At 43.6% G+C, this 26,332-nt stretch overlaps 1 protein-coding gene across 1 annotated transcript in view; it reads right to left on the reverse strand.

The window, feature by feature from the left end:
* Window positions 1-4,576: 4,576 nt before the first annotated feature.
* The window catches only part of LOC126162988 (uncharacterized), a 105,179-nt gene continuing 83,423 nt past the window's right edge, over window positions 4,577-26,332 (reverse strand). Inside the window, exons 4-5 of the mRNA XM_049919848.1 lie at window positions 20,438-20,651; window positions 4,577-5,024 (exon numbers count right to left, since the gene is read on the reverse strand). Coding sequence (XP_049775805.1) covers window positions 4,881-5,024; window positions 20,438-20,651 — 358 coding nt within the window. The 3' untranslated portion in view covers window positions 4,577-4,880. The remainder of the gene's footprint in view (window positions 5,025-20,437; window positions 20,652-26,332) is intronic.

Genomic DNA, 26,332 nt, shown 5'->3' on the forward strand with positions numbered 1-26,332 from the left:
AGTATTATAATGTCGGTAATGTGTCGCTACGGTACTAATTCAACAACTCCTACGTCGTAAATCCAGAGATAATGTATTCTCTAATTAACTTACAGAAAGAGTCGTAATAAAATATTCAATTACTGTTCACTGTTAATAATGTCACTCAATCACCTTTAGCCTTCTATCAAGAAAATAATTGTTTCACATTTACAGAATAAAGTTCAATTAGATGATGTAGAAGACACGAAGTATTAAAGTTATAACTGAGTTTATTGAGCTTTTGAATTATCTAACCACTGCACTAGAAAGAACACCGATCTGTCATTCAAGGAACTGAAGCTACGATTTACATCATCAATTCTGACACTGACTACAGCTTCCGAAACACTGCGTATCTGTGAATTCTTCATGACTGCGTATATATGTTTCCTCCTCAAGTCTATTTGTAGAGCTTATGTCGGCGTTTGGTATATTGCTATGTCCTTCAATGTTCGTGACGATCACAGATCACGACGACTAAGTTCCAGAATTGATTAAGTATCACACGAATTACTTTTCCCTCGAGTATAATATCTCTGTTCCGTTGTCTGGCTAAACGGTAAATGTTCTATCACTTTTCTTCACAACTATGACTAACACGTCAAGACGATACATGAAAAACTTTAAAATTCCAGATCGGTCTGAAACAATCTAGTATCGGTCAATAAGCGTCGGCTACAAGAGAGCGAATTAACATCTCTATTGAAGTTTTTCATTGTAGTCGCTGCGAACTTACAGCTCGATGCGGCCACAGCTTTTTTATTGGATAAATGTTATCTCTGATCACTTTATCTTGTCTGGGTCTTAATCTTCGTAAAGCATATATTTTTAATTCTGATGAATTCTTCTCGGGTAATCAGCCGAGTAGTGGCGTCGTCTTGTCGCAACGTTCCAATGAGTTTCGTACCCATCATCTTCTCTCGCATCTCACTTCGCCAGAAGTGTTAACCCGAGAAGAATTCATCAGTGGAATACGCCGAGAAAGACTGCAATCGCTTATTTTTTGAATTCTTTATTTAGAGTTTCATGCTTCGTAGATTAAGTGACCATCTGATAGTCTTTCATTTAGTTCTTTCCGTAGAATAGATGTTGTTAGTTCCCTAGTATTATTGTTGGTCAAACTTTCAATAGTGTTAGTTAGTATTTTGTTCCCAATAGCTGCCGTCAAGGTCGTGATCACTACTTTTTATATCTTTTGCTGTCAAAATGGATGTCATTAAGGGCTCTATATTTTGGGTTTTATAGTACCCGTGGCCAAACTTCAATAAGGTACGACTGGAATTAGTAATCACGTCCATATACCTTTGGGTAACATTTTGTAGGTATTTGAAATTGTATAATTACATAGACTCAGTCGTAGACGAGGTAGGTTGCAGACTTCGGTTCACATGCTGGGTACTGGGAAAATGCAGTGAGTCTACAAAGAAGACTGCTTACAGGTTTGTTTGACTCACGAAGAGCATCACGAAACTCGCAGACCCTTGAAGATAAACGGCAGTAATCTAGTGAAAACCTATTTGTAAAATTTCAAGAACCTGTACCAAGGCAAAAATCAACAGACTTTCTCCAGACCCCTCCAAATCGGTCCGCTAGGAATCGCGAAAACGAAACTAATTACAGCACGCGCAGAGGCATTTGGCAGTTCCATACTGATCGGAACGGAAAGAAACTATAATATATGGTGCAACAGTAAATATTTTTTGCCATGCACTTCACAGTGTTTGCACAGTTTGTAAATGTATACTTCTTTTTGGTCTGGAGAAGACTGGTGGATCACTTGTGGAGCGAGTATTTACTATTACACTGCAATTTATACTTGAGTAGTTAGCCTCCTTTTATTATTTCCGACACATGGTTTTAATTGGCAAATGTGTTTAATCCTTGATTTCTTTCTGATACCCTACTCATTTTGTGTACAAAGTCTTAAGATAAGACATGATAAACTGCAAGTGAAAAAGACTAACAGTAAAATGTGAAGACGCATCAAAGTACGGGTACACGGAAAAACCATGTGATTTGTTTAAAATACAGGCTACTTACGTACTAGCGAGTTTGTTTGCGTGGTCATTCTGTGTAAAGGTTACTTAGCCACTGCCTTCCATTCACCGTACTTCGCCATAGTTGAACAGTAGACCTATCAAGTGACATGTAACTGCGAGAAAAAATGTGATACGAGGAATCAGATACTATAGTGTTGTGCATGGAAGGAGGTGGGTTGTGAGACGGTGCACGATCGGCAGCGTACCACGTGACGCTCCAGTCAGTAGCGTCATTCTGTCACATCTGACTCTAGCGTCCGCTTTGGGGAGGACGTACAACACTTGCTTCCGTGCGAGTTCAGGTATGTTGAAAGTAGTTAGCCATACGCATTGGCTTCTTTTACATATGTGAAGCATCTTCAGTGGCTGCAATACATGTTTATTTTTATACAAATAGTGAATGCATTATCTAGTAATTACAATTTCCAGTGCACGAAGGCACACATGGCTAGCATCATTGGAAATCGTAAGCAACACGAAACGATAATTTAATCTCACGAAACGTACACTGCCAAAGTTGTTTTTCAACAAGAGACAAACGCGAGAAAAAGGCAGTAAACTACTTACAACTGCTACACAAGTATTACAGGCCACTGAGAGTGATTCATAAATAAAAGAAGCGAAACGCGTATGGCAAAAAGCAAACTGCCTTTCATTTAGTTTCAAACACGGAACATATCTCCATGAACTTTGAAGCAACTAAGGAACGATGGAAAACGGAAAACATGACGAAAATAATTTAGCATTTGACAAACCTTTCACGCAGGAGGATCGTACAAACATACCGTCGTTTGAGTCTCGTACAGATTCCCGTATGGAGGACATAGTGATAGACATCCCTGGGGTTGTGAAGTAGCTGAATGGGTTGAAAATAAATAAATCGCCAGGTCGTGATGGGATTCCAATTCGGTTTTACAGAGAGTACTCTACTGCATTGGCTCCTTACTTAGCTTGCATTTATCGCGAATCTCTTGCCCAACGTAAAGTCAGGAGCCACTGGAAAAAAGCGCAGGTGACGTCTGTATATAAGAAGGGTAGAAGGACGGATCCTCAAAATTACAGACCAATACCCCTAACATTAGTTTGTTGCAGGATTCTCGAACATATTCTCAGTTCGAATATAATGAATTTCCTTGAGACAGAGAAGTTGCTGTCCATAATCAACACGGCCTTAGAAGCATCGCTCCTGCGAAACGCAACTCGCCCTTTTTTCACATATCTTGCGAACCATGGAAGAAGGGTATCAGACAGATGCCATATTCCTTGACTTCCGGAAAGCGTTTGACTCGGTGCCCCACTGCAGACTGCTAACTAAGGTACGAGCATATGGGATTGGTTCCAAATATGTGAGTGGCTCGAAGACTTCTTAAGTAGTAGAACCCAGTACGTTGTCCTCGATGGTGAGTGTTCATCGGAGGTGAGGGTATCATCTGGAGTGTCCCAGGGAAGTGTGGTAGGCCCGCTGTTGTTTTCTATCTACATAAATGATCTTTTGGATAGGGTGGATAGCAATATGCGGCTGTTTGCTGATGATGCTGTGGTGTACGGGAAGGTGTCGTCGTTGAGTGACTGTAGGAGGATACAAGATGACTTGGACAGGATTTGTGATTGGTGTAAAGAATGGCAGCTAACTCTAAATATAGATAAATGTAAATTAATGCAGATGAATAGGAAAAAGAATCCCGTAATGTTTGAATACTCCATTAGTAGTGTAGCGCTTGACACAGTCACGTCGATTAAATATTTGGGCGTAACATTGCAGAGAAGTATGAAGTGGGACAAGCATGTAATGGAAGTTGTGGGGAAGGGGGATAGTCGGTCTTCGGTTCATTGGTAGAATTTTGGGAAGATGTGGTTCATCTGTAAAGGAGACCGCTTATAAAACACTAATACGACCTATTCTTGAGTATTGGTCGAGCGTTTGGGATCCCTATCAGGTCGGATTGAGGGAGGACATAGAAGCAATTCAGAGGCGGGCTGCTAGATCTCGTACAGAGGCATATAGGCAGTCATTTTTCCCTCGTTATGTTTGGGAGTGGAACAGGGAGAGAAGATGCTAGTTGTGGTACGAGGTACCCTCCGCCATGCACCTTATGGTGGATTGCGGAGTATTTATGTAGATGTAGATGTTGTATAGGAGTAGGCAGAAGAATAAAATTTGGCTCATCATGGCGCTTAGTCCAGTGTTACCAGTTACCAGGGCAGGCAACGGCTGGAGTTTCTGGCATGCGACAAAGAACAGAGAGTGCAATGCCGAGTCTCCAGTGTATTTTCCCCCCTTGTGTGCACAGATCAGTTCACACAGCCGCTTCCTTACTTACACGCCACTATACAAGTTAGACGTACCTCTTATATAATCACAAGCATTTTAAGTTTGAATATTATGTCTGTTTATTTAAACATATACTCACTATGTTGTCCTGCGCCCAGTGACAAATGAAACACATTTATCTTACCACGTAACTGTTACTGCGTTTAAGGAAAATAAAACGTTCACAAAAGAGGTTAGAAATGAAAACATTTAAATTAGCGTTTATTGTTGGTTAATAATATCATGGGTTCGGGATGCAACTCGAAATGTATGAACCTCTGTTCCTTAACAGAGGATACAATATACTGAGAAAATTTTCTGATAAAGTAATTTTAGCCTCACAGACTTAACACCGTAACAGTTCTGTGCCACACTTCTTTGGCAACAAACAATCAAACCGATATCTGATAAAAAAAATGGCTACGAAGCCATGGTGTGAACAGCAGGTGGTGGACCGCGCAGCAGAGCATCTGGGTGGAGCAGCAATGCAGGGCGGGCAGGCCATGTGTTCAGACGCGCGCCCTCTTCGCGCTGGGAGCCGTCGCCTGCTCTTGGGTTTGGACGTCTTCAGAGGCAGCGCGCTTCCGAGAGGCGGCGTCTTCTGGTCGCGCTTCCTTCGCAAGTTCATCTTCAGGGTGCCTCCTGTCCGCTACCTGCAGGATATACGATCTTGTTAGTAACTGTCTACTACACTTAACAAACAGCCAGCCCATATTGTTGTTATCACTATGGCCACATACAAGGGTGATTCATTGATTATGCTACAAACTTCCAGCGACGACAGAGAAGGGTATACGTATCAACTTAAGATAAAAGACCCTGGTCCGGAAACGACCGACTCGAAAATTATAAGGGAAAATTGTTCTGAAACCTCTAGACCTCTTCTGTTGCTCTCTTTGCTTTGCATGTCGTGGGAGGAGGTAGTAAGAGCCAAAACAAGAAAAAATGTAGAGTAAACATGGGTTCTAAAGTGGATCCCTCAAGTGCTACGAGCACTGGTTCGTCTTTACTACTATGGAGCACATCTCTTATACTGAAAAAGTACTCGCAGCTCATAAGATACGCATTTTAGTTCCCACGTTTACTAGACAAAAAAAAATGGTTCAAATGGCTCTGAGCACTATGGGACTCAACATCTTAGGTCATAAGTCCCCTAGAACTTAGAACTACTTAAACCTAACTAACCTAAGGACATCACACACACCCATGCCCGAGGCAGGATTCGAACCTGCGACCGTAGCAGTCCCGCGGTTCCGGACTGCAGCGCCAGAACCGCTAGACCACCGCGGCCGGCGTTTACTAGACATTTTTTTCTTGGTTTGGCCCATCCTACCTCCTCCTAAAACGTGGTGAGCAGAAAGCTTGCAGCAGAAGAGATCCACTGTTATAGGTAACGGAAAGATTTTCGCTTTTAACTGTCGACTCGAGCGTTTTCGAACTATAGTCGCTTAGCTCAAATTGGCACATTTATAAAATAATCATATCACCCTATATAATCTACATCTTACTGTACTGTACAATGCAGTAGGAGGTTCGAGTCCTCCCTCGGGCATGGTTGTATGTGTTTGTACTTAAGATAATTTAGGGTAAGTAATGTGTATGCTTAGGAACTGATGACCTTAGCAGTTAAGTCCCATAAGATTTCACACATTTGAACATTTTTTTTGTACTGTACAAACAAAAAATGCAAGCAGAACACCCAGATAGAACAAATACAAACTAATCAAGTTTAGTCCACATATTACGCAGGTTGCAGAGTTAAAAGAAAGTTTTGTACACATTTGACAAAATTATTCATCAAACAGACGGCCATGAGAGTTTTGATTGCGTAAGATAACAAGTGATCTCTCCAGAGCTTAGCGGAAGAGTTTCTTCGGAAGAGATTAGTGATGGCTCTTAAGGTGCTCCATGATTTCAAATGGTATAAGACCATGTCGACGACGGATATTGGAGATTTAGTGAACTGAAGTTTCCTCTCTGAGGTTGGCTGTTGTAACTGTTTTCTGAGTGGGAACCAATTCTAAAGTTAACTTCACGGCATACCTGCAGACTGAAGAGGTGTATACACTGATGTGCCAAAACTAATGACCACCTGCTTAATGGCTTCTTTGTCTGCCTGTGGAAAGAAATACGTCGCTGATTCTGCGTATCAGGGATCATACAGTTCGTCGGTGGGTTTTTGGACGTATGTGGCATCAGATGTCTACGAACATTTTAGGTAATTCGCATAAATAACGGACCGCTGACTTGCATACACGGTGATGGCCCCAGATAGCGATCCAGACGGATTCCATAGGATTTACGCCAGGCGAATTTAGTTACCGAGGCATCAACGTATATTCACTGTACTACTCCTCAAACCACTGTGGCACGATTCTGGCTCTGACACATGGTGACTATTTAACTGCTGAAAGATGACATCGCCGTTGCCCGCATCTCGTGGTCGTGCGGTAGCGTTCTCGCTTCCCACGCCCGGGTTCCCGGGTTCGATTCCCGGCGGGGTCAGGGATATTCTCTGCCTCGTGATGGCTGGGTGTTGTGTGCTGTCCTTAGGTTAGTTAGGTTTAAGTAGTTCTAAGTTCTAGGGGACTTATGACCACAGCAGTTGAGTCCCATAGTGCTCAGAGCCATTTGAACCATTTGACATCGCCGTTGGGGAACACATCAACCATGCAGAGGTGCAGGTGACTCGCAAATTTCGTTCTCAGATTACTACCACAGGTCCCTTGCAGTCGAAGGAGAATGTCTCCCATAGCATAATACGGCACCCACCAGCCTGAGTCCGTGGTGAGCTGTAGGTTTCGAGCTGCCATACACCTCGGTAACGGCGTTTGTGGAGAAGACTAGCCACCTAGTGTAGCAAAATGTGGTTTACTCGAAAAGACGGCACGTTTCTATTGATCGAGGGCCGAATCCCGATGGTCCTGTCCCCACTGCAGTCATAACTGACGATGTCGTTAGTTCAACCAGTGAACACGTATGGGTGGTGTGCTGCGGAGCTCCATGTTCAACAATCTACGTTGAACGGTGTGCTGCGAAACACTTGTGCGTGCACCAGCATTGTGCTCTTTCGGCAGAGATGCCACAGATCACCATCTGTCCTACTTTACAGAGCAGACAAGCCTCCGAACCCCACGTTCTGTGAAGAGTCGCGGATGTGCAACCGTCATAATGTTTTGGCTTATCAGTGTGTAACATCAGCATGAAATCAACAGTGGCTTGATTTAAGTGAAGGTATGGAGTAACCAAAAATACTATTTGTAGATGTAGAGGAACTAGAACTGCTATTTTGTAGATAAAGTGAGGCAAATTAATTCAAAACATTGAACTGAGATGTATCTTATTTAGACTGGCCGACAAAAATGTAAAGCATCTACACTCCTGGAAATGGAAAAAGAACACATTGACACCGGTGTGTCAGACCCACCATACTTGCTCCGGACACTGCGAGAGGGCTGTACAAGCAATGATCACACGCACGGCACAGCGGACACACGAGGATCCGTGGTGTTGGCCGTCGAATGGCGCTAGCTGCGCAGCATTTGTGCACCGCCGCCGTCAGTGTCAGCCAGTTTGCCGTGGCATACGGAGCTCCATCGCAGTCTACAACACTGGTAGCATGCCGCGACAGCGTGGACGTGAACCGTATGTGCAGTTGACGGACTTTGAGCGAGGGCGTATAGTGGGCATGCGGGAGGCCGGGTGGACGTACCGCCGAATTGCTCAACACGTGGGGCGTGAGGTCTCCACAGTACATCGATGTTGTCGCCAGTGGTCGGCGGAAGGTGCACGTGCCCGTCGACCTGGGACCGGACCGCAGCGACGCACGGATGCACGCCAAGACCGTAGGATCCTACGCAGTGCCGTAGGGGACCGCACCGCCACTTCCCAGCAAATTAGGGACACTGTTGCTCCTGGGGTATCGGCGAGGACCATTCGCAACCGTCTCCATGAAGCTGGGCTACGGTCCCGCACACCGTTAGGCCGTCTTCCGCTCACGCCCCAACATCGTGCAGCTCGCCTCCAGTGGTGTCGCGACAGGCGTGAATGGAGGGACTAATGGAGACGTGTCGTCTTCAGCGATGAGAGTCGCTTCTGCCTTGGTGCCAATGATGGTCGTATGCGTGTTTGGCGCCGTGCAGGTGAGCGCCACAATCAGGACTGCATACGACCGAGGCACACAGGGCCAACACCCGGCATCATGATGTGGGGAGCGATCTCCTACACTGGCCGTACACCACTGGTGATCGTCGAGGGAACACTGAATAGTGCACGGTACATCCAAACCGTCATCGGACCCATCGTTCTACCATTCCTAGACCGGCAAGGGAACTTGCTGTTCCAACAGGACAATGCACGTCCGCATGTATCCCGTGCCACCCAACGTGCTCTAGAAGGTGTAAGTCAACTACCCTGGCCAGCAAGATCTCCGGATGTTTGGGACTGGATGAAGCGTCGTCTCACGCGGTCTGCACGTCCAGCACGAACGCTGGTCCAACTGAGGCGCCAGGTGGAAATGGCATGGCAAGCCGTTCCACAGGACTACATCCAGCATCTCTACGATCGTCTCCATGGGAGAATAGCAGCCTGCATTGCTGCGTAAGGTGGATATACACTGTACTAGTGCCGACATTGTGCATGCTCTGTTGCCTGTGTCTATGTGCCTGTGGTTCTGTCAGTGTGATCATGTGATGTATCTGACCCCAGGAATGTGTCAATAAAGTTTCCCCTTCCTGGGACAATGAATTCACGGTGTTCTTATTTCAATTTCCAGGAGTGTAGAAGACTTCCTCGGATGTCAATGTAACTTCTTACATGAACAAACTATCGGTGGGTATCTAAATGATTAGCGTTCCGTTGCGGTATGAGGGCCGTGAATGGCATCAGGTGTAGTGTTATCACAGTGAAAGACCTTGCGAAGCCCGTCCTCGTGTCAGAGTTATCGGCAGCTGACAGAGTTTGGTGGGTGCCACATTGTGGGTCTCCACCTGGCCGGCTGGTCGAATCGTGCAGTATCCAAATTGTGGTGGGTTCGAGTGTGACAGAGGCGTAATGTTGGACTGCATGGGACCGTGATGCTGGCATACTCGTTCGTCGAGGTTCTGGCTGACCACCTCTGACCCCCGTATTGCGCTCCAAGCACACTGTAATACATTCACATTTCCGTCTGCCGTCCGAGAACAAGTAACAGCCCACTTGGAACATTCTGTGTCATCCTGCGCCATTTGGTTGAAGGCTAGCAGCATGAGAACTAGAGAACTACCGTCCGTTGTGTAGTCTGCCGTTAACGCCACAAGACAGACTGCTGCGTTTGGAATGGTGCCGTGGCCTGAGAGTATGAAATGCTGATGAAAAGCATTGCACCGTGTTACTCCCGGGTTCATAGTGTGGGGAACCATAGGGGAAGACTTCAGGTAGACACTGAGCGGACTGACGGCGAAGCGGTACGTCACGTAAATACTACATTGTGATTTGTTACTTCTCACGCAACTTTATTGTGGCGTCGCTTTACAACGGGACTATGCTAATCCACAAACTGCGCATGTCTCTATGAACCGTGTGTCTAATCTTCAGGTACTGCTGTGAACAACAATTTCTCTTTATATGTCCCTGATAAAACATGTATCAACTCCGTTCAAAAATGGTTCAAATGGCTCTGAGCACTATGGGACTTAACATCTGAGGTCATCAGTCCCCTAGAACTTAGAACTGCTTAAACCTAACTAACCTAAGGACATCACACACATCCATTTCCGAGGCAGGATTCAAACCTGCGACCGTAGCGGTCGCGCGGTTCCAGACTGAAGCGCCTAGAACCGCTCGGCCACCGCGGCCGGCACACGTGATCAGACAGATTGCTTACGTATATTTCACCTATCAGAGTCGTATCTGGACGTATCAACTGCACGCGCCCCACACCATTACAGAGCCTCCACCAGCTTGAACAGTCCCCTGCTGACAAGCAGGGTCCATGGATTCATGAGATTTGCCTCCACACGCGTACACGTCCACCCGTTCGATACAATTTCAAACGAGACTCGTCCAACCAGGCAACACGTTTGCAGTCATCAACAGTCCAGTGTCGGTATTGAGGGGCCAGACGAGGCGTAAAGCTTTGTGTCGTGCAAAAAAATGGTTCAAATGGCTCTGAGCACTATTGGACTTAACCTCTGTGGTCATCAGTCCCCTAGAACTTAGAACTACTTAAACCTAACTAACCTAAGGACATCACACACATCCATGCCCGAGGCAGGATTCGAACCTGCGACCGTAGCAGTCGCGCGGTTCCGGACTGCGCGCCTAGATTGTGTCGTGCGGTCAGCAAGGGTACACAAGTGTACCTTCGGTTACGAAAGCCCATATCGAAAATGTTTCGTTGAATGGTTCGCACGCTGACACTTGTTGATGGCCCAGCATTGAAATGTGCAGCAATTTGCGGAAGGGTTTCACTTCTGTCACTTTGAACGATTCTCTTCAGTCGCCGTTGGTCGCATTCTTGCAGGATGCTTTCCCGGCAGCAGCAAAATCGGAGATATGCTGTTTTACGGGATTCCTGATATTCACGGTACACTCGTGAAATGGTCGTACGGGAAAATTCCCACTTCATCGCTACCTCGGAGATCCTGTGTCCATTGCTCGTGCGCCGACTATAACACCACGTTGAAACTCAAATTTTGTTAACCTGACATTGTAGCTGCAGTAACCGATCTAACAACTGCGCCAGACACTTGTTATCTTATGAAGGCGTTGCCTACCGCAGCGTCGAATTCTGCCTGTTTATATATCTCTGTATTTGAATGTTCATGTCTATACCAGTTTCTTTGGAGGAGACAGAGAGAAGAATACACCAAACAAATAACCGAGATCGATTTGTGTAGGTGCTTATCTGAAATATAGAGATAGGTACAAGAAGAAAATTGCGGAGGACCACATCGAGGCAGTCAGAAAACCGATGAAATGGCGTTAGGATTTTAATAACTAGAACACATCAAGTTTGAAGTATGTTCGTACGTGACCTAGAGAGATCAGATTTGTAGTACAGCGTTAGATAATCCGACAGGATTCTCCATTGTTCAGATTAGTTTGGGACCATTACTTCTCAATATTTTTATGATAAGGGGTGTAATTTATACACCATAGACAGCCCAAACTCTTCTCTTCGAAGACAAAATTACTTCTCCCACAGGATCCTACACTATCTTTTCGAATTTCGCCGCGCAAAAGACACCTCGTCCAGAAACACTGCCATTTCTCTGTGACTTAACCTTTCCGGTTTGTCGTAAGCTTTATACAAGGTGACAAATTTATTCCTGACGGGGGTCTATTACGAAAATTCCCATTGTACGGTATTTATGCATTTCAGGCTGTACACCGTGTTGCATCATGTATCTAATTCCCCTCCTCATGTTCTTGTAATGAGTAACGTCTACCAGTTGCGAACTATGAGCAATGGTAAACTGTACTATGGACCCATCACAGACGACTGGGTATAGTTTTTCACGCTCGCACCATCGACGTCGACGCTGGAGCACAGGGTCCCAACAATAAGCGCCCTTTTGGAAGAGGCCTTGCACATTTTCTGGTAACAGGTAACTGGGAATTTAGCCTTTTAAAATGTGGAATATTGAGTTGTCTGAGCCGGGCGATTTGTTGTCACGTCTGTTTCGAGTACACTACCGAAATTTCACTGGGAAGCTTACACATCCTCCATTCAATCCCGATCTCTCCCATACTTTTTGAGCCCTGAAGAAATTTATGGCCGTCGATTTGCTTCGAAACAAGAGGTGCACGCCTGGGAAAAAATCATGCTTTCGTAGACAACAGCAAAACTTTTTCCATTGAGGAATTGACTATTTATCTCACAGTGGAATTGATGTATTAAAAGTTATGGTGATTACTTTTCACCACCATCATAATCACCGTCTCCTTTCAGGGATTAGCTGTTGTAGTCACCAGTTACAGTCTCTACCACCATCATTATCACCGTCTCCTTTCAGGGATTAGCTGTTGTAGTCACCAGTTACAGTCTCTATCATCAATCCACAGATCCATCCATCCACCCATCCATCTCTTAAGAGGTGTATCTAGTTCTCTCTTTCCAGTAGGCAGATAGTTCATGATCTTTTTTTCTATTTTCTATCATTCTATCAACATGATCTTTCCATTTCTTTCTAGTCTATCTTGTCATGAACTGAAAAGATTTTTAAATTCGATCTTATCGTTTCCTTCTTTATTTTATCCATTTTATTACAGTCCCTTGCATATCCCATGAACTTCATCTCTGTTGCCTGTATGTGATTTTCCTTATTTTTTGATACTCTCTTGTATATACCAAGCCACGTAATCACTCTCTGCGGATACAATGGCTTCTCCATTATTACTCGAGTGTCTTTAGTGCCCCAAATCTTGCATTTTTGATTGTTCACGAAGCTATTCAACACAGAAAGCGCCTCATCAGCGACCGTTGTTTTCATTATGATATTGTTGTCCGCTCTTTGTTTCGCAAGCACCCAAGGTGCAAATGCTCGGCGATTTTCCTGATCGTTTGGCTTCAATTCTTATGTTAGTTGGATTTTATCGGCTGTCCATATATTAGATACAGCCAGAATTTTATGGAATTTCCGTTTTTGTTTTCTCCCCAAAGTTGCTCCATTGCTGCGCAGATAACTTGGTATTTATTACCCTTTTTCTCTGTTTATTTGTCACAGTTAGAACTAATATCACATCCTATATAACTGAAGTCGGATACTTGTTTTAAAATTTTCTCATTCATTATTATTTTCGATCTGACTGCTTTCCTTCCTCTTAAAGCTATTATCTACGTCTTATTTACAGAACTGTATACTGCTGTTTGTAAATTATCCTCCCTTTCCTGTAAAATTGTCTGGTCATCAGCATATAACAGAGTTATTTAATGGTACACTAAATCTTATTTTAATTCCTGATTGTATCTCATCTTTCCACTTTGTATCTTACGCAGTCAGTATACACATTAAATAAAGTGAATGTCAGACAACAACCTTGTCGAACTCTTTGATTTATTAAAATTTCATATGACATTTTCGAATTTGGATTTATAACTATTTTTATATTTATATTTAGACTCTTTATGATATTAATATCGTGTTTATAAGAACGTTTCATTTCCAACATTTTACACAAAAGGGGTCTTTTTACCTCATCAAAGGTTTTCTCATAATCAAAAACTGCTACATGCGGTGCTAAGACGAATTTCCGACGTTTCCCACTAACCTGTGGTATTATGAGTATGTTATCATTACACGAATGTCCCTTTCTGAAATAAGAATTTTCCTATATATTCTACATCCTGCATTCAGTAGACTTATTCCTCTATAATTTACTGCGTCCTTCTTATTGACTTTTTAAGATATAGAAGTAAGACCGAAATTTAGCTATGTTCCATACTTCAGGCATTGAACAGTTCTCCCAGTGCATATTTAAGATATGGAGGAAGCAAAATCCGAAAACGATTCCTCCATATCTCATTAAGTCAGCATTAATGCCCTTTAGGTCAGTACCTTTTCTTTTTTTCTGTATTTCAGGCTGCTTTAAATTCTTTTATGTCTAACTGATATACAGAGTTACTATCAGTTTTTATGGAATAATTTTATTTACTATCTTCATCATACCATACATTTCTGTAATGGTGTGTCTATTGATTTTCTGTTATTATATTAATGGCTACAGTATCTTTCTCCGTTTTATTCATATGACTCATAAGTTTAAATCCTATATTCTGTTTTTCGCGAATGTCATCTTCAGCATTAGCAATGAATCTTTCCCAGGCTTCGCCAAACCACCTTTTTATTAAAGTCTTTGTTTCATTTCTTTTCTGGTTGTATATTTCCCAGGATTCAATTGTTCGTATTTATAAATAAGCGTTATAAGCGTTTTCCTTTAATTATTGTTGGTTATTTCTGTATTCCATATTTTAAGACCTCTTTTCTGGTCTGATATTTTACTTTTTCCTAGTACCTCACTAGATATTTTCAACACTGCTGACTTTTATCTTTCCCACACTTCTCTAATGGTTGAAATTGCTCTGAGCACTATGGGACTTAACATCGGAGGTCATCAGTCCCTTAGAACTTTGAACTACTGAAACCTAACTAACCTAAGGACATCACACACATCCATGCCCAATGGCAGGATTCGATCCTGCGACCATAGCAGTCGCGCGGTTCCGGACTGAAGCGCCTGGAACCGCTCGGTCACAGAGGCCGGTACACAGTTCTCTAATATCGTCTTTAGTTTCAACCATTTGCAATAAACGTGTGAGTCTTCGTTGATATAAATTAGTCGTACTTCCACTTTATTTCTGCATAACATGAACTTTTTGTTTCAAGTTTTGGCGTTGGGGCAACTTTACATTTGATTGTTTACTCCATCCTATATTTCAATCGTTGGAGTGACTAGGAAGTGATCAGAGCTTATATCATACCCTCGAAACACCTCTAAATATATGAACCATTACTTTTGAAATATTAAACAGTTTGCTCACTTTCTTCCTGTATCGTTTTAATTTGACTGCCCTTATAAAGAAGCGAAATATGGGAAATCACATTTTTGTTGTCCCTCGAAGCTGTTTGTTAAGGTACCACCAGTTGGTACTTAGTTTCAGGTTATGGGTTCCAGGACAGTCGTTTAGTAATACTGATATTTTCTTACCGTGTCTAACGTTTAACGTAAGATTATATCAGCATTTAATTTTTATTTATGTTCATCAATAACTCTACGAAATATTGAAAATACCTTCCTTCGTAGCATATGGATGCCGTTACATAGGCAAATTGGGACCGAGACTGCTAGCCGTTTAGTAAAATGCGAGGGGCGTTCAGTAAGTAATTCAACAACTGTAGTGATTCGAGAATTTCTGTATAAATTCTGGAACAACTCGGCCTTCCACAGTCTCGAACACACGATATTTTAGATATGATTGGGAAAAAGGAACCCTATCTACTGCGCGTCACCTGTCTGTGTGTTCAGGTCTGAAGTTTGTCGTGAGAAGACTGTAGACATGGCGGTCGAACAGCACCTACAAGTACTTGTCGGTCTGTCCATGGAAGTCGTAGCGAAAGCACATGGAAGAACCAAGGAACTTCTGTGTTATTCTGTGCTGTTTTGTAATAGTGACTATTGTTAGTGACAAAAGAACAGTTGAGTTGAGAAAGACTTTTAAGTAACTCTTAACACAGACTTGCTAGAGGCAAGACATGTTTATGATTTCTTTGGTTGTTAAAGCAACTCTGTTGTAAATGTATCTTAATTGTTTCTAATGTGAGACGACACGGGTGACTCACAAGAAGTCGAATATTTATGTGAGAAATGATGATTTTGTTCTTTGTGGAAGTTGAAATATACCGAAAGTGAACCAAAAGTGCTCTTCGAGTACCTACTTACTTCACGAATAAAGGGAGAGTCTCGTATGTTCCTTTAACTAGCATCATTCACCGGAGAAGAAGTTTTTAGAGATTGACGTAGGCAGCTATCCAGAGAAGAAGATCGGCTGTGCATAACAAGTAAGTCGACTCGTGTAAAAGAAGTGGTAAGGTTGCAATCCAATGTCACACATTCTTGTCGTGAAAGACGTTAAGACACTTTTTTAGGCTAGTATGTTGGAAAAAATCAGAATTTGCTATGGAGCATAGTAGAATCTTTCTGTTTCAGCCCATGTAGATTCACGAAGTTCCGATTCAAGGCGTCGCTATATGTAGCTTTCAGAACGGCGTCTCTAACTGAGTTGTATTCCAAGCAGACAGCTGTCGCTAAGTTTCTTTTGGTGGAAAATGAAAGCATCGCAGATATTCACAGGTGCTTGTAGAACGTCTATGGAGACAGGGCAGTGAACAAAAGCACGATAAGTCGTTAGGCAAGGCGTCTGTCATCATCGCCCCCAGGTCGCACAGACCCGTCCGGTCTCCCACGTGCCGGCTGTCAGCACACAGCTGTGGCTTATGCAATGTTCGGACGTGCGGACACTCTCATTCGAGGTAATCGACGGACACAAACACTCCGCTGCCCAACTGGACGCCTTTCTTCGTAGGGCTGATAGACTCGTCCACCAGCTGGGGTACTCAAAGCTTTGCGCCGGCCAGTGTGTCCGTGCGATTCTAGGCGCTACAGTCTGGAGCCGAGCCCGAGCGACCGCTACGGTCGCAGCTTCGAATCCTGCCTCGGGCATGGGTGTGTGTGATGTCCTTAGGTTAGTTAGGTTTAAGTAGTTCTAAGTTCTAGGGGACTGATGACGATAGGAGTTAAGTCGCATAGTGCTCAGAGCCATTTGAACCATTTTTCAAAGCTTTGTGCCTGCTGTGTTTCTCGGCGCCTAACAGTGGACCATAAGGAGCAACGGAGACCACCTGTCCGTTATTGCTTGAGCGTTACGAGGCTGATCGTGACAGTTTTTTGTCGAGTTCAGGCTACGAAACATGAAGTAATCAGTCCGGACGGGAAACAAAAAACCAGTCAATGGAGTGGCACCACAGCATCTCTCCTCCGAAGGAATCGTTCAAAACCGCACCCTCAGTCGAGAAAGTCGTGACGACGGTATTCTTGGACTCTGAAGCGGTTAATTTGTTTGATGTCTTCAGTGAGACGTAGCCTGAAGTGTACTGTGCTACCCTCAGTAAATTAGAGAAACGACTTCAGTGTGTTCGTAGCCACAAAAATGCAAATGAAGTTCTCCTTGTCCATGACAACGCAAGGGTCCACGCAAGACTGCGTAGCTGACAGGAGCTCAGAAAACTTTATCGGACGTTTTTTTCTCATTCAGCCTAGAGGCCGGATCTTGGACCTCCATCTGCTAGGCCCAATTAAGGGTGCCCTCAGTGGGAAGCAGTTGGTAGATGATTGAGAGGTTACTGACTCGGACGTCGATCCGTAGAGCGGCAAGGTAGGAGTAGGCAAAATGCAACAGGGAATAACAATATTAATGTGCTAATAGTAAACTGCAGGAGCGTCTATAGAAAGGTCCCAGAACTGCTCTCATTAATAAACGGTAACAACGCTCATATAGTACTAGGGACAGAAAGTTGGCTGAAGCCAGACGTAAACACTAACGAAATCCTAAACTCAGATTGGAATGTATACCGCAGAGACAGGCTGGACAGTGAAGGGGGAGGCGTGTTTATAGCGATAAGAAGTGCAATAGTATCGAAGGAAATTGACGGAGATCCGAAATGTGAAATGATTTGGGTGAAGGTCACGGTTAAAGCAGGCTCAGACATGGTAATTGGATGTCTCTATTGGCCCCCTGGCTCAGCAGCTGTTGTGGCTGAGCACCTGAAGGATAATTTGGAAAATATTTCGAGTAGATTTCCCCACCATGTTATAGTTCTGGGTGGAGATTTTAATTTGCCGGATATAGACTGGGAGACTCAAACGTTCATAACGGGTGGCAGGGACAAAGAATCCAGTGAAATTTTTTTAAGTGCTTTATCTGAAAACTACCTTGAGCAGTTAAACAGAGAACCGACTCGTGGCGACAACATATTAGACCTTCTGGTGACAAACAGACCCGAACTATTTGAAAAAGTTAACGCAGAACAGGGAATCAGCGATCATAAAGCGGTTACGGCATCGATGATTTCAGCCGTAAATAGGAATATTAAAAAGGGTAGGAAGATTTTTCTGTTTAGAAAAAGTGACAAAAAAGCAGATTTCAGAGTACCTGTTGGCTCAACACAAAATTTTTGTCTCAAGTACAGATAGTGTTGAGGATCAGTGGACAAAGTTCAAAACCGTCGTACATAATGCGTTAGATGAGTATGCGACAAGCAAGATCGTAAGAGATGGAAAAGAGCCACCGTGGTACAACAACCGAGTTAGAAAACTGCTGCGGAAGCATAGGGAACTTCACAGCAAACATAAACATAGCCAAAGCCTTGCAGACCAACAAAAATTACGCGAAGCGAAATGTACTGTGAGGAGGGCTATACGAGAGGCGCTGAATGAATTCGAAAGTAAAGTTCTATGTACTGACTTGGCAGAAAATCCTAAGAAATTTTGGTCTTATGTCAAAGCGGTAGGTGGATCAAAACAAAATGTCCAGACACTCTGTGACCAAAATGGTACTGAAACAGAGGATGACAGACTAAAGGCCGAAATACTAAATGTCTTTTTCCAAAGTTGTTTCACAGAGGAAGACTGCACTGAAGTTCCTTCTCTAGATTGTCGCACAGATGACAAAATGGTAGATATCGAAATAGACGACAGAGGGATAGAGAAACAATTAAAATCGCTCAAAAGAAGAAAGGCCTCTGGACCTGATGGGATACCAGTTCAATTTTACACAGAGTACGCGAAGGAACTTGCCCCCCTTCTTGCAGCGGTGTACCGTAGGTCTCTAGAAGAGCGTAGCGTTCCAAAGGATTGGAAAAGGGCACAGGTCATCCCCGTTTTCAAGAAGGGACGTCGAACAGATGTGCAGAACTATAGACCTATATCTCTAACGTCGATCAGTTGTAGAATTTTGGAACACGTATTGTGTTCGAGTATAATGACTTTTCTGGAGACTAGAAATCTACTCTGTAGGAATCAGCATGGGTTTCGAAAAAGACGGTCATGTGAAACCCAGCTCGCGCTATTCGTCCACGAGACTCAGAGGGCCATAGACACAGGTTCACAGGTAGATGCCGTGTTTCTTGACTTCCGCAAGGCGTTCGATACAGTTCCCCACAGTCGTTTAATGAACAAAGTAAGAGCATATGGACTATCAGACCAATTGTGTGATTGGATTCAGGAGTTCCTAGATAACAGGACGCAGCATGTCATTCTCAATGGAGAGAAGTCTTCCGAAGTAAGAGTGATTTCAGGTGTGCCGCAGGGGAGTGTCATAGGACCGTTGCTATTCAAAATATACATAAATGACCTGGTGGATGACATCGGAAGTTCACCGAGGCTTTTTGCAGATGATGCTGTGGTGTATCGAGAGGTTGTAACATTGGAAAATTGTACTGAAATGCAGGAGGATCTGCAGCGAATTGACGCATGGTGCAGGGAATGGCAACTGAATCTCAATGTAGACAAGTGTAATGTGCTGCGAATACACAGAAAAATAGATCCTTTATCATTTAGCTACGAAATAGCAGGTCAGCAACTGGAAGCAGTTAATACCATAAATTTCTGGGAGTACACATTAGGAGTGATTTAAAATGGAATGATCATATAATGTTGATCGTCGGTAAAGCAGATACCAGACTGAGACTCATTGGAAGAATCCTAAGGAAATGCAATCCGAAAACAAAGGAAGTAGGTTACAGTACGCTTGTTCGCCCACTGCTTGAATACTGCTCAGCAGTGTGGGATCCGTACAAGATAGGGACGATAGAAGATATAGAGAAGATCCAACGGAGAGCAGCGCGCTTCGTTACAGGATCATTTAGTAATCGCGAAAGCGTTACGGAGATGATAGATAAACTCCAGTGGAAGACTCTGCAGGAGAGACGCTCAGTAGCTCGGTACGGGCTTTTGTCAAAGTTTCGATAACATACGTTCACCGAAGAGTCAAGCAGTATATTGCTCCCTCCTACGTATATCTCGCGAAGAGACCATGAGGATAAAATCAGAGAGATTAGAGCCCACACAGAGGCATACCGACAATCCTTCTTTCCACGAACAATACGAGACTGGAATAGAAGGGAGAACCGATAGAGGTACTCAAGGTACCCTCCGCCACACACCGTCAGGTGGCTTGCGGAGTATGGATGTAGATGTAGATGTAGATGTGTTACCATGTGGGCATACAGGCCCTCCCACTAAGGTGACCTAAGGCCGTCGAATTGGACGGATGGTTATGTTGAAAAATAGGATTTTGTAAGCAAAGGAGTGGAGAATAATGCGATTTATTGAAACCCTGAATAAAACGACCTGCTTGTATAAAAATAATTGTGCTGTATTAGTTACTGAATGCCCCTCGTAGATATTCAGAGTTCGGACTGTTTTTCTTGACAGTCGGTAGCACTCGCAAGGAGGCAGGAGGGACAGTAAGGGGGAGGCTGAGACCGAGCAGATGGGTGGGAAGGCGCGGCAGCAGCGAGGCACCGACCTGGCGGTGGACGACGAGCGCCCAGTCGCGGGGCCCGAAGACGGCGAGGTCCGCGCCGGCGGCCGCCAGCTGCTGCAGGCCGGCGCGGTGGTTGTCGCCGTGGTGGGCGAACACCGCAGCGAAGCGCAGCGACAGCCGCACCCGGCCGCACAGCTGCCGCAGCGCGGCCGCGCACTCGCTGCACGGCGACACGTTCGCCAGCACCGTCACGCTCCTGCAGCACACACAGTAGAGATGGGCAAAACTGTTCTTTTCAGAGATCGGATCAGAACTGTTCACTCCCTGAAATGAATTAGCTCTTTTTCATAACTCACCACTCATTTACAATAGAAAATAAATGGAAGGCACATTGCCCTTTACACTTGGTTTATTCCAGTACTATACCTTTATTTCGATCTTATTTGATCCTATTTTGAAGTAACACAGATAATGAGTAAGAATTTTGTATTGTTTATTGAAATTTCCACGATATGACAAAGTTTTTGATTATTGATATATTTTGCACTATCGTGGTTTTTTGGGTGATCGGAAAATGTTGTAACTTGAGATTTACATTAACAATATATTTGGCTATAATGTATTAAAATTTCATTAACCTCATCCAAATACATCGCAAGCCATATATTTTTAAAGTGAACCTTTCCTTCCAAAGACGCCTAAAATCGCAAAATCCGTACCAGAATAAGAAAAAAGATATAAATTTGACTGTAAAACGAAAGTGCTGCATATAGCCTTACGCAGAATAAAACAAGGAAAATATTGGTGTATCACATTTTGCGATACGTTTATCGGTTCGCTCGTAATTAAAGCGTAAATTCGAGTGTCCATAATAAAAATCCTATAGTAAGAGGAGTCGTCAGGAACCTAATCTGTTCAGCTTAAATAAATAAAAATAAAATAAAAACAAATGATGTATACATAACTTAATAATGTAATATACATAGCGGTATTACTACGAAGAACAATAACCAGTAGAGACAAACTCCGATGTAGAAGCACTGAGTCGAGCAGGTCGAGCCGCGAGCTGTATTACTGCGTGATCTAAGACCGCAGAGACCAGAGTGACACCTGAGTTTCTTTGCTCAACGCTCTGGCTAGAGTCGAGAATGGTGGGGTGAGCATTGAGCGGGCGAGTTCCAAGGGTGGGGGGAGCGGTGAACGGCCACCAGTCACCCGCTCCGTTCTCTTGCGAGCAGGATGTTGCAAGTAGTTCTTATGTTATCTGCTAGGTGGCTCTCTGTCCTGTTGCTCGCATCAACTGCCCAGAGGGCAGGACGTGCGACTGAAACGATCGCCGACAGAATGCGATGCAAAGTTAAGCTGTGCCAGACACTGCACGCGGCAGACGACGCACAGAGACGGCACGGCATATGTGAAACACAAAATCCAATGGGGCACTGCACAATGCAGGCAGCCAAGGTAGAAGCAGGGCAGAGGCCGGCGCTGGCTGTGTTGTGTGGCGTGCACTGTGCTGTGACCAGCAGAGGCACTGCTGATATGCTCCGTCTCTCTCTCTCTCTATCTCTCTCTCTCTGCCGTGGGAAACGTTTGGAGCTACCGTTCTTTTTTTCTGAATCACTGATTGTTCATTCCTTTGAAAGATTCAACTCTATGAATTAGTTCAAGAGCGCATCCCCCATCTCTAACACACAGCACACGACACACAGCACCGGTCAGTTCCTGTCTCTGCTTCTCGACATCAGTCACACTTTAAGAAATGCGCTCAACCAAAACTACGGTTCAGTAGTTTTGGTACGGTAGTATTGGTAGTATTGACCAGAAGTATTGGTAGTATAACTAGAGAAAGATACAAATGAATCTGTCAGAGAGAACCTGGGAACCGATGACTTCTCTTTGATTTTTTGTTTGTGTGGTTGTTCGTTTTGCACATAATTAGGCCCGCTCGTCATTCAGTGTCAGTCCATTACGTATTTTATATCTTTAAAAGAATACAAATTTCATTTTATAAGTAATAAAAATTAAATGAGTGCATAACTTCTGTTCCTATATGTCAACAAAGCAGCTATGTTTGATACAACTACAGTATACATCCACATATAATATGTATATGTAATAATTGTTATTTTGTACTCAACTGAACGTTCTTTATCATGATCAAAGGTAAGAGTTTCCCGTTATTACTGATGACGTCAAAGTTGTTTATGAATAACAGAAACATGTTTTATACAGGGTGTTACAAAAAGGTACGGCCAAACTTTCAGGAAACATTCCTCACACACAAATAAAGAAAAGATGTTATGTGGACATGTGTCCGGAAACGCTTACTACGGTTCAGTAGTTTTGGTACGGTACATAAATGACACAACAAATGGTAGGATGACCAGAAGTATTTGTAGTATAACTAGAGAAAGATACAAATGAATCTGTCAGAGAGAACCTGGGAGCCGATGACTTCTGTTTGATTTTTTGTTTGTGTGGTTGTTTGATTTGCACATAATTAGACCCGCTTGTCATTCAGTGTCAGTCCATTACGTATTTCATATCTTTAAAAGAATACAAATTTCATTTTATAAGTAATAAAAATTAAATGAGTGCATAACTTCTGTTCCTTTATGTCAACAAAGCAGCTACGTTTGATACAACTACAGTATACATCCACATATAATATGTGTATGTAATAGTTGTCATTTTGTACTCAACTGAACGTTCTTCATCATGATCAAAGGTAAGAGTTTCCCGTTATTACTGATGACGTCAAAGTTGTTTATGAATAACAGAAACATGTTTTATACAGGGTGTTACAAAAAGGTACGGCCAAATTTTCAGGAAACATTCCTCACACACAAATAAAGAAAATATGTTATGTGGACATGTGTCCGGAAACGCTTAATTTCCATGTTAGAGCTCATTTTAGTTGCGTCAGTATGTACTGTACTTCCTCGATTCACCGCCAGTTGGCCCAATTGAAGAAAGGTAATGTTGACTTCGGTGCTTGTGTTGACATGCGACTCATTGCTCTACAGTACTAGCATCAAGCACATCAGTACGTAGCGTCAACAGGTTAGTGTTCATCACGAACGTGGTTTTGCAGTCAGTGCAATGTTTACAAATGCGGAGTTGTCAGATGCCCATTTGATGTATGGATTAGCACGGGCCGGCCGCGGTGGCCGTGCGGTTCTGGCGCTGCAATCCGGAACCGCGGGACTGCTACGGTCGCAGGTTCGAATCCTGCTTCGGGCATGGGTGTGTCTGATGTCCTTAGGTTAGTTAGGTTTAAGTAGTTCTAAGTTCTAGGGGACTTATGACCCAAGATGTTGAGTCCCATAGTGCTCAGCGCCATTTCAACCATTTGATTAGCACGAGGCAATAGCCGTGGCGCGGTACGTTTGTATCGAGACAGATTTCCAGAACGAAGGTGTCCCGACAGGTAGACGCTCGAAGCAATTGATCGGCGTCTTAGGGAGCACGGAACATTCCAGCCTATGACTCGCGACTGGGGAAGACCTAGAACGACGAGGACACCTGCAACGGACGAGGCAATTCTTCGTGCAGTTGACGATAACTCTAATGTCAGCGTCAGAGAAGTTGCTGCTGTACAAGGTAACGTTGACCACGTCACTGTGTGGAAATTGCTACGGGAGAACCAGTTGTTTCCGTACCATGTACAGCGTGTGCAGGCACTATCAACAGCTGATTGGCCTCCACGGGTACACTTCTGCGAATGGTTCAACCAACAATGTGTCAATCCTCATTTCAGTGCAAATGTTCTCTTTACGGATGAGACTTCATTCCAACGTGATCAAATTGTAAATTTTCACAATAAACATGTGTGGACTGACGAGAATCCGCACGCAATTGTGCAATCACGTCATCAACACAGATTTTCTGTGAACGTTTGGGCAGGTATTGTTGGTGATGTCTTGATTGGGCCCCATGTTCTTCCACCTACGCTCAATGGAGCACGTTATCATGATTTCATACGGGATACTCTACCTGTGCTGCTAGAATATGTGCCTTTACAAGTACGACACAGCATGTGGTTCATGCACGATGGAGCTCCTGCACATTTCAGTCGAAGTGTTCGTACGCTTCTCAACAACAGATTCGGTGACCGATGGATTGGTAGAGGCGGACCAATTCCATGGCCTCCACGCTCTCCTGACCTCAACCCTCTTGACTTTCATTTATGGAGGCATTTGAAAGCTCTTGTCTACGCAGCTCCGGTACCAAATGTAGAGACTCTTCGTGCTCGTATTGTGGACGGCTGTGATACAATACGCCGTTCTCCAGGGCTCCATCAGCGCATCAGGAATTCCATGCGACGGAGGTTGGATGCATGTATCCTCGCTAACGGAGGACATTTTGAACATTTCCTGTAACAAAGTGTTTGAAGTCACGCTGGTACGCTCTGTTGCTGTGTGTTTCCATTCCATGATGAATGTGATTTGAAGAGAAGTAATAAAATGAGCTCTAACATGGAAAGTAAGCGTTTCCGGACACATGTCCACATAACATATTTTCTTTCTTTGTGTGTGAGGAATGTTTCCTGAAAGTTTGGCCGTACCTTTTTGTGACACCCTGTATACAATGTGTACAACTCTACTTCCGCCGTTTGGCCATCGGTGGCGACAACGCAGCTTGGATCTCGGTCAACATAAACTTATATATTTATTTATTTACACGTCAAGATCCGTAGGACCAAATTGAGGAGCAAATCCCCAAGGTCATGGAACGTGTCAGTACATGAACTTACAACATAAAACTTGTAACAGATAAAAATAAATGTTCATGAATCTGATAAAAGTCAATCCATAAGTTTCAGTAAACGCTATCAGCGATACAATAAGAATCAGCATAATTTTTCAAGGAACTCCTCGACAGAATAGAAGGAGTGACCCATGAGGAAACTCTTCAGTTTCGATTTGAAAGCGCGTGGATTACTGCTAATATTTTTGAATTCGAGTCGCAGCTTTTTGCACAAGAGTTAAGGAAGTCCGATCCAAATGGAGGTTTGATTTCTGCCGAGTATTAACCGAGTGAAAGCTACTTATTCTTGGGAATAAACTAATATTGGTAACAAGAAACGACAATAAGGAATATACATATTGAGAGGCCAATGTCAAAATACCCGGACTCGTGAACAGAGGTCGACAAGAGGTTCGTGAACTCACACCACGTATTGCCCGAACCGCTCGTTTCTGAGCCAAAAATATCCTTCTAGAATGGGAAGAGTTACCCCAAAACATAATACCATACGACATAAGTGAATCAAAACAAGCAAAGTAGACTGATTTACGAGTCGAAGTATCACTCACTTCTGATACCGTTCGAATAGTAAAAATGGTAGTATTAAGTCTTTGAACAAGATCCTGAACGTGGGCTTTCCACGACAGCTTACTATCTATCTGAACACCTACAAATTTGAACTGTTCAGTTTCACAAATCATATGCCCGTTCTGTGAGATTAAAACGTCAGGTTTTGTGAATTGTGTGTTAGAAACTGTAAAAACTGAGTCTTACTGTGATTTAACGTTAGTTTACTTTCTACAAGCCATGAACTGAGGCCATGTACTGCATTATTTGAAACCGACTCAATGTTGCACACAACATCCTTTACTACCAAGCTAGTGTCATCAGCAAACAGAAATATTTTAGAGTTACCCATAATACTAGATGGCGTATCATTTATGTAAATAAGGAACAGGAGCGGCCCCAACACTGATCCCTGGGGCAGCCCCCACTTGACAGTGCCCCACTCAGATCCCACATCGTTATCGACACTGAGAAGAATGACCTTTTGCTGCCTGTTGCTAAAGTAAGAGGTGAACCAATTGTGAGCTACTCCCCTTATCCCGTAATGGTCCAACTTCTGGAGCAATATTGTGAGATCAACACAGTCAAATGCCTTAGTTAAATCAAAAAATATGCCAAGCG

This window comes from Schistocerca cancellata, chromosome 1 (assembly GCF_023864275.1).
Source record: "Schistocerca cancellata isolate TAMUIC-IGC-003103 chromosome 1, iqSchCanc2.1, whole genome shotgun sequence".
NCBI classification, from domain to species: Eukaryota; Metazoa; Arthropoda; class Insecta; order Orthoptera; family Acrididae; genus Schistocerca; species Schistocerca cancellata.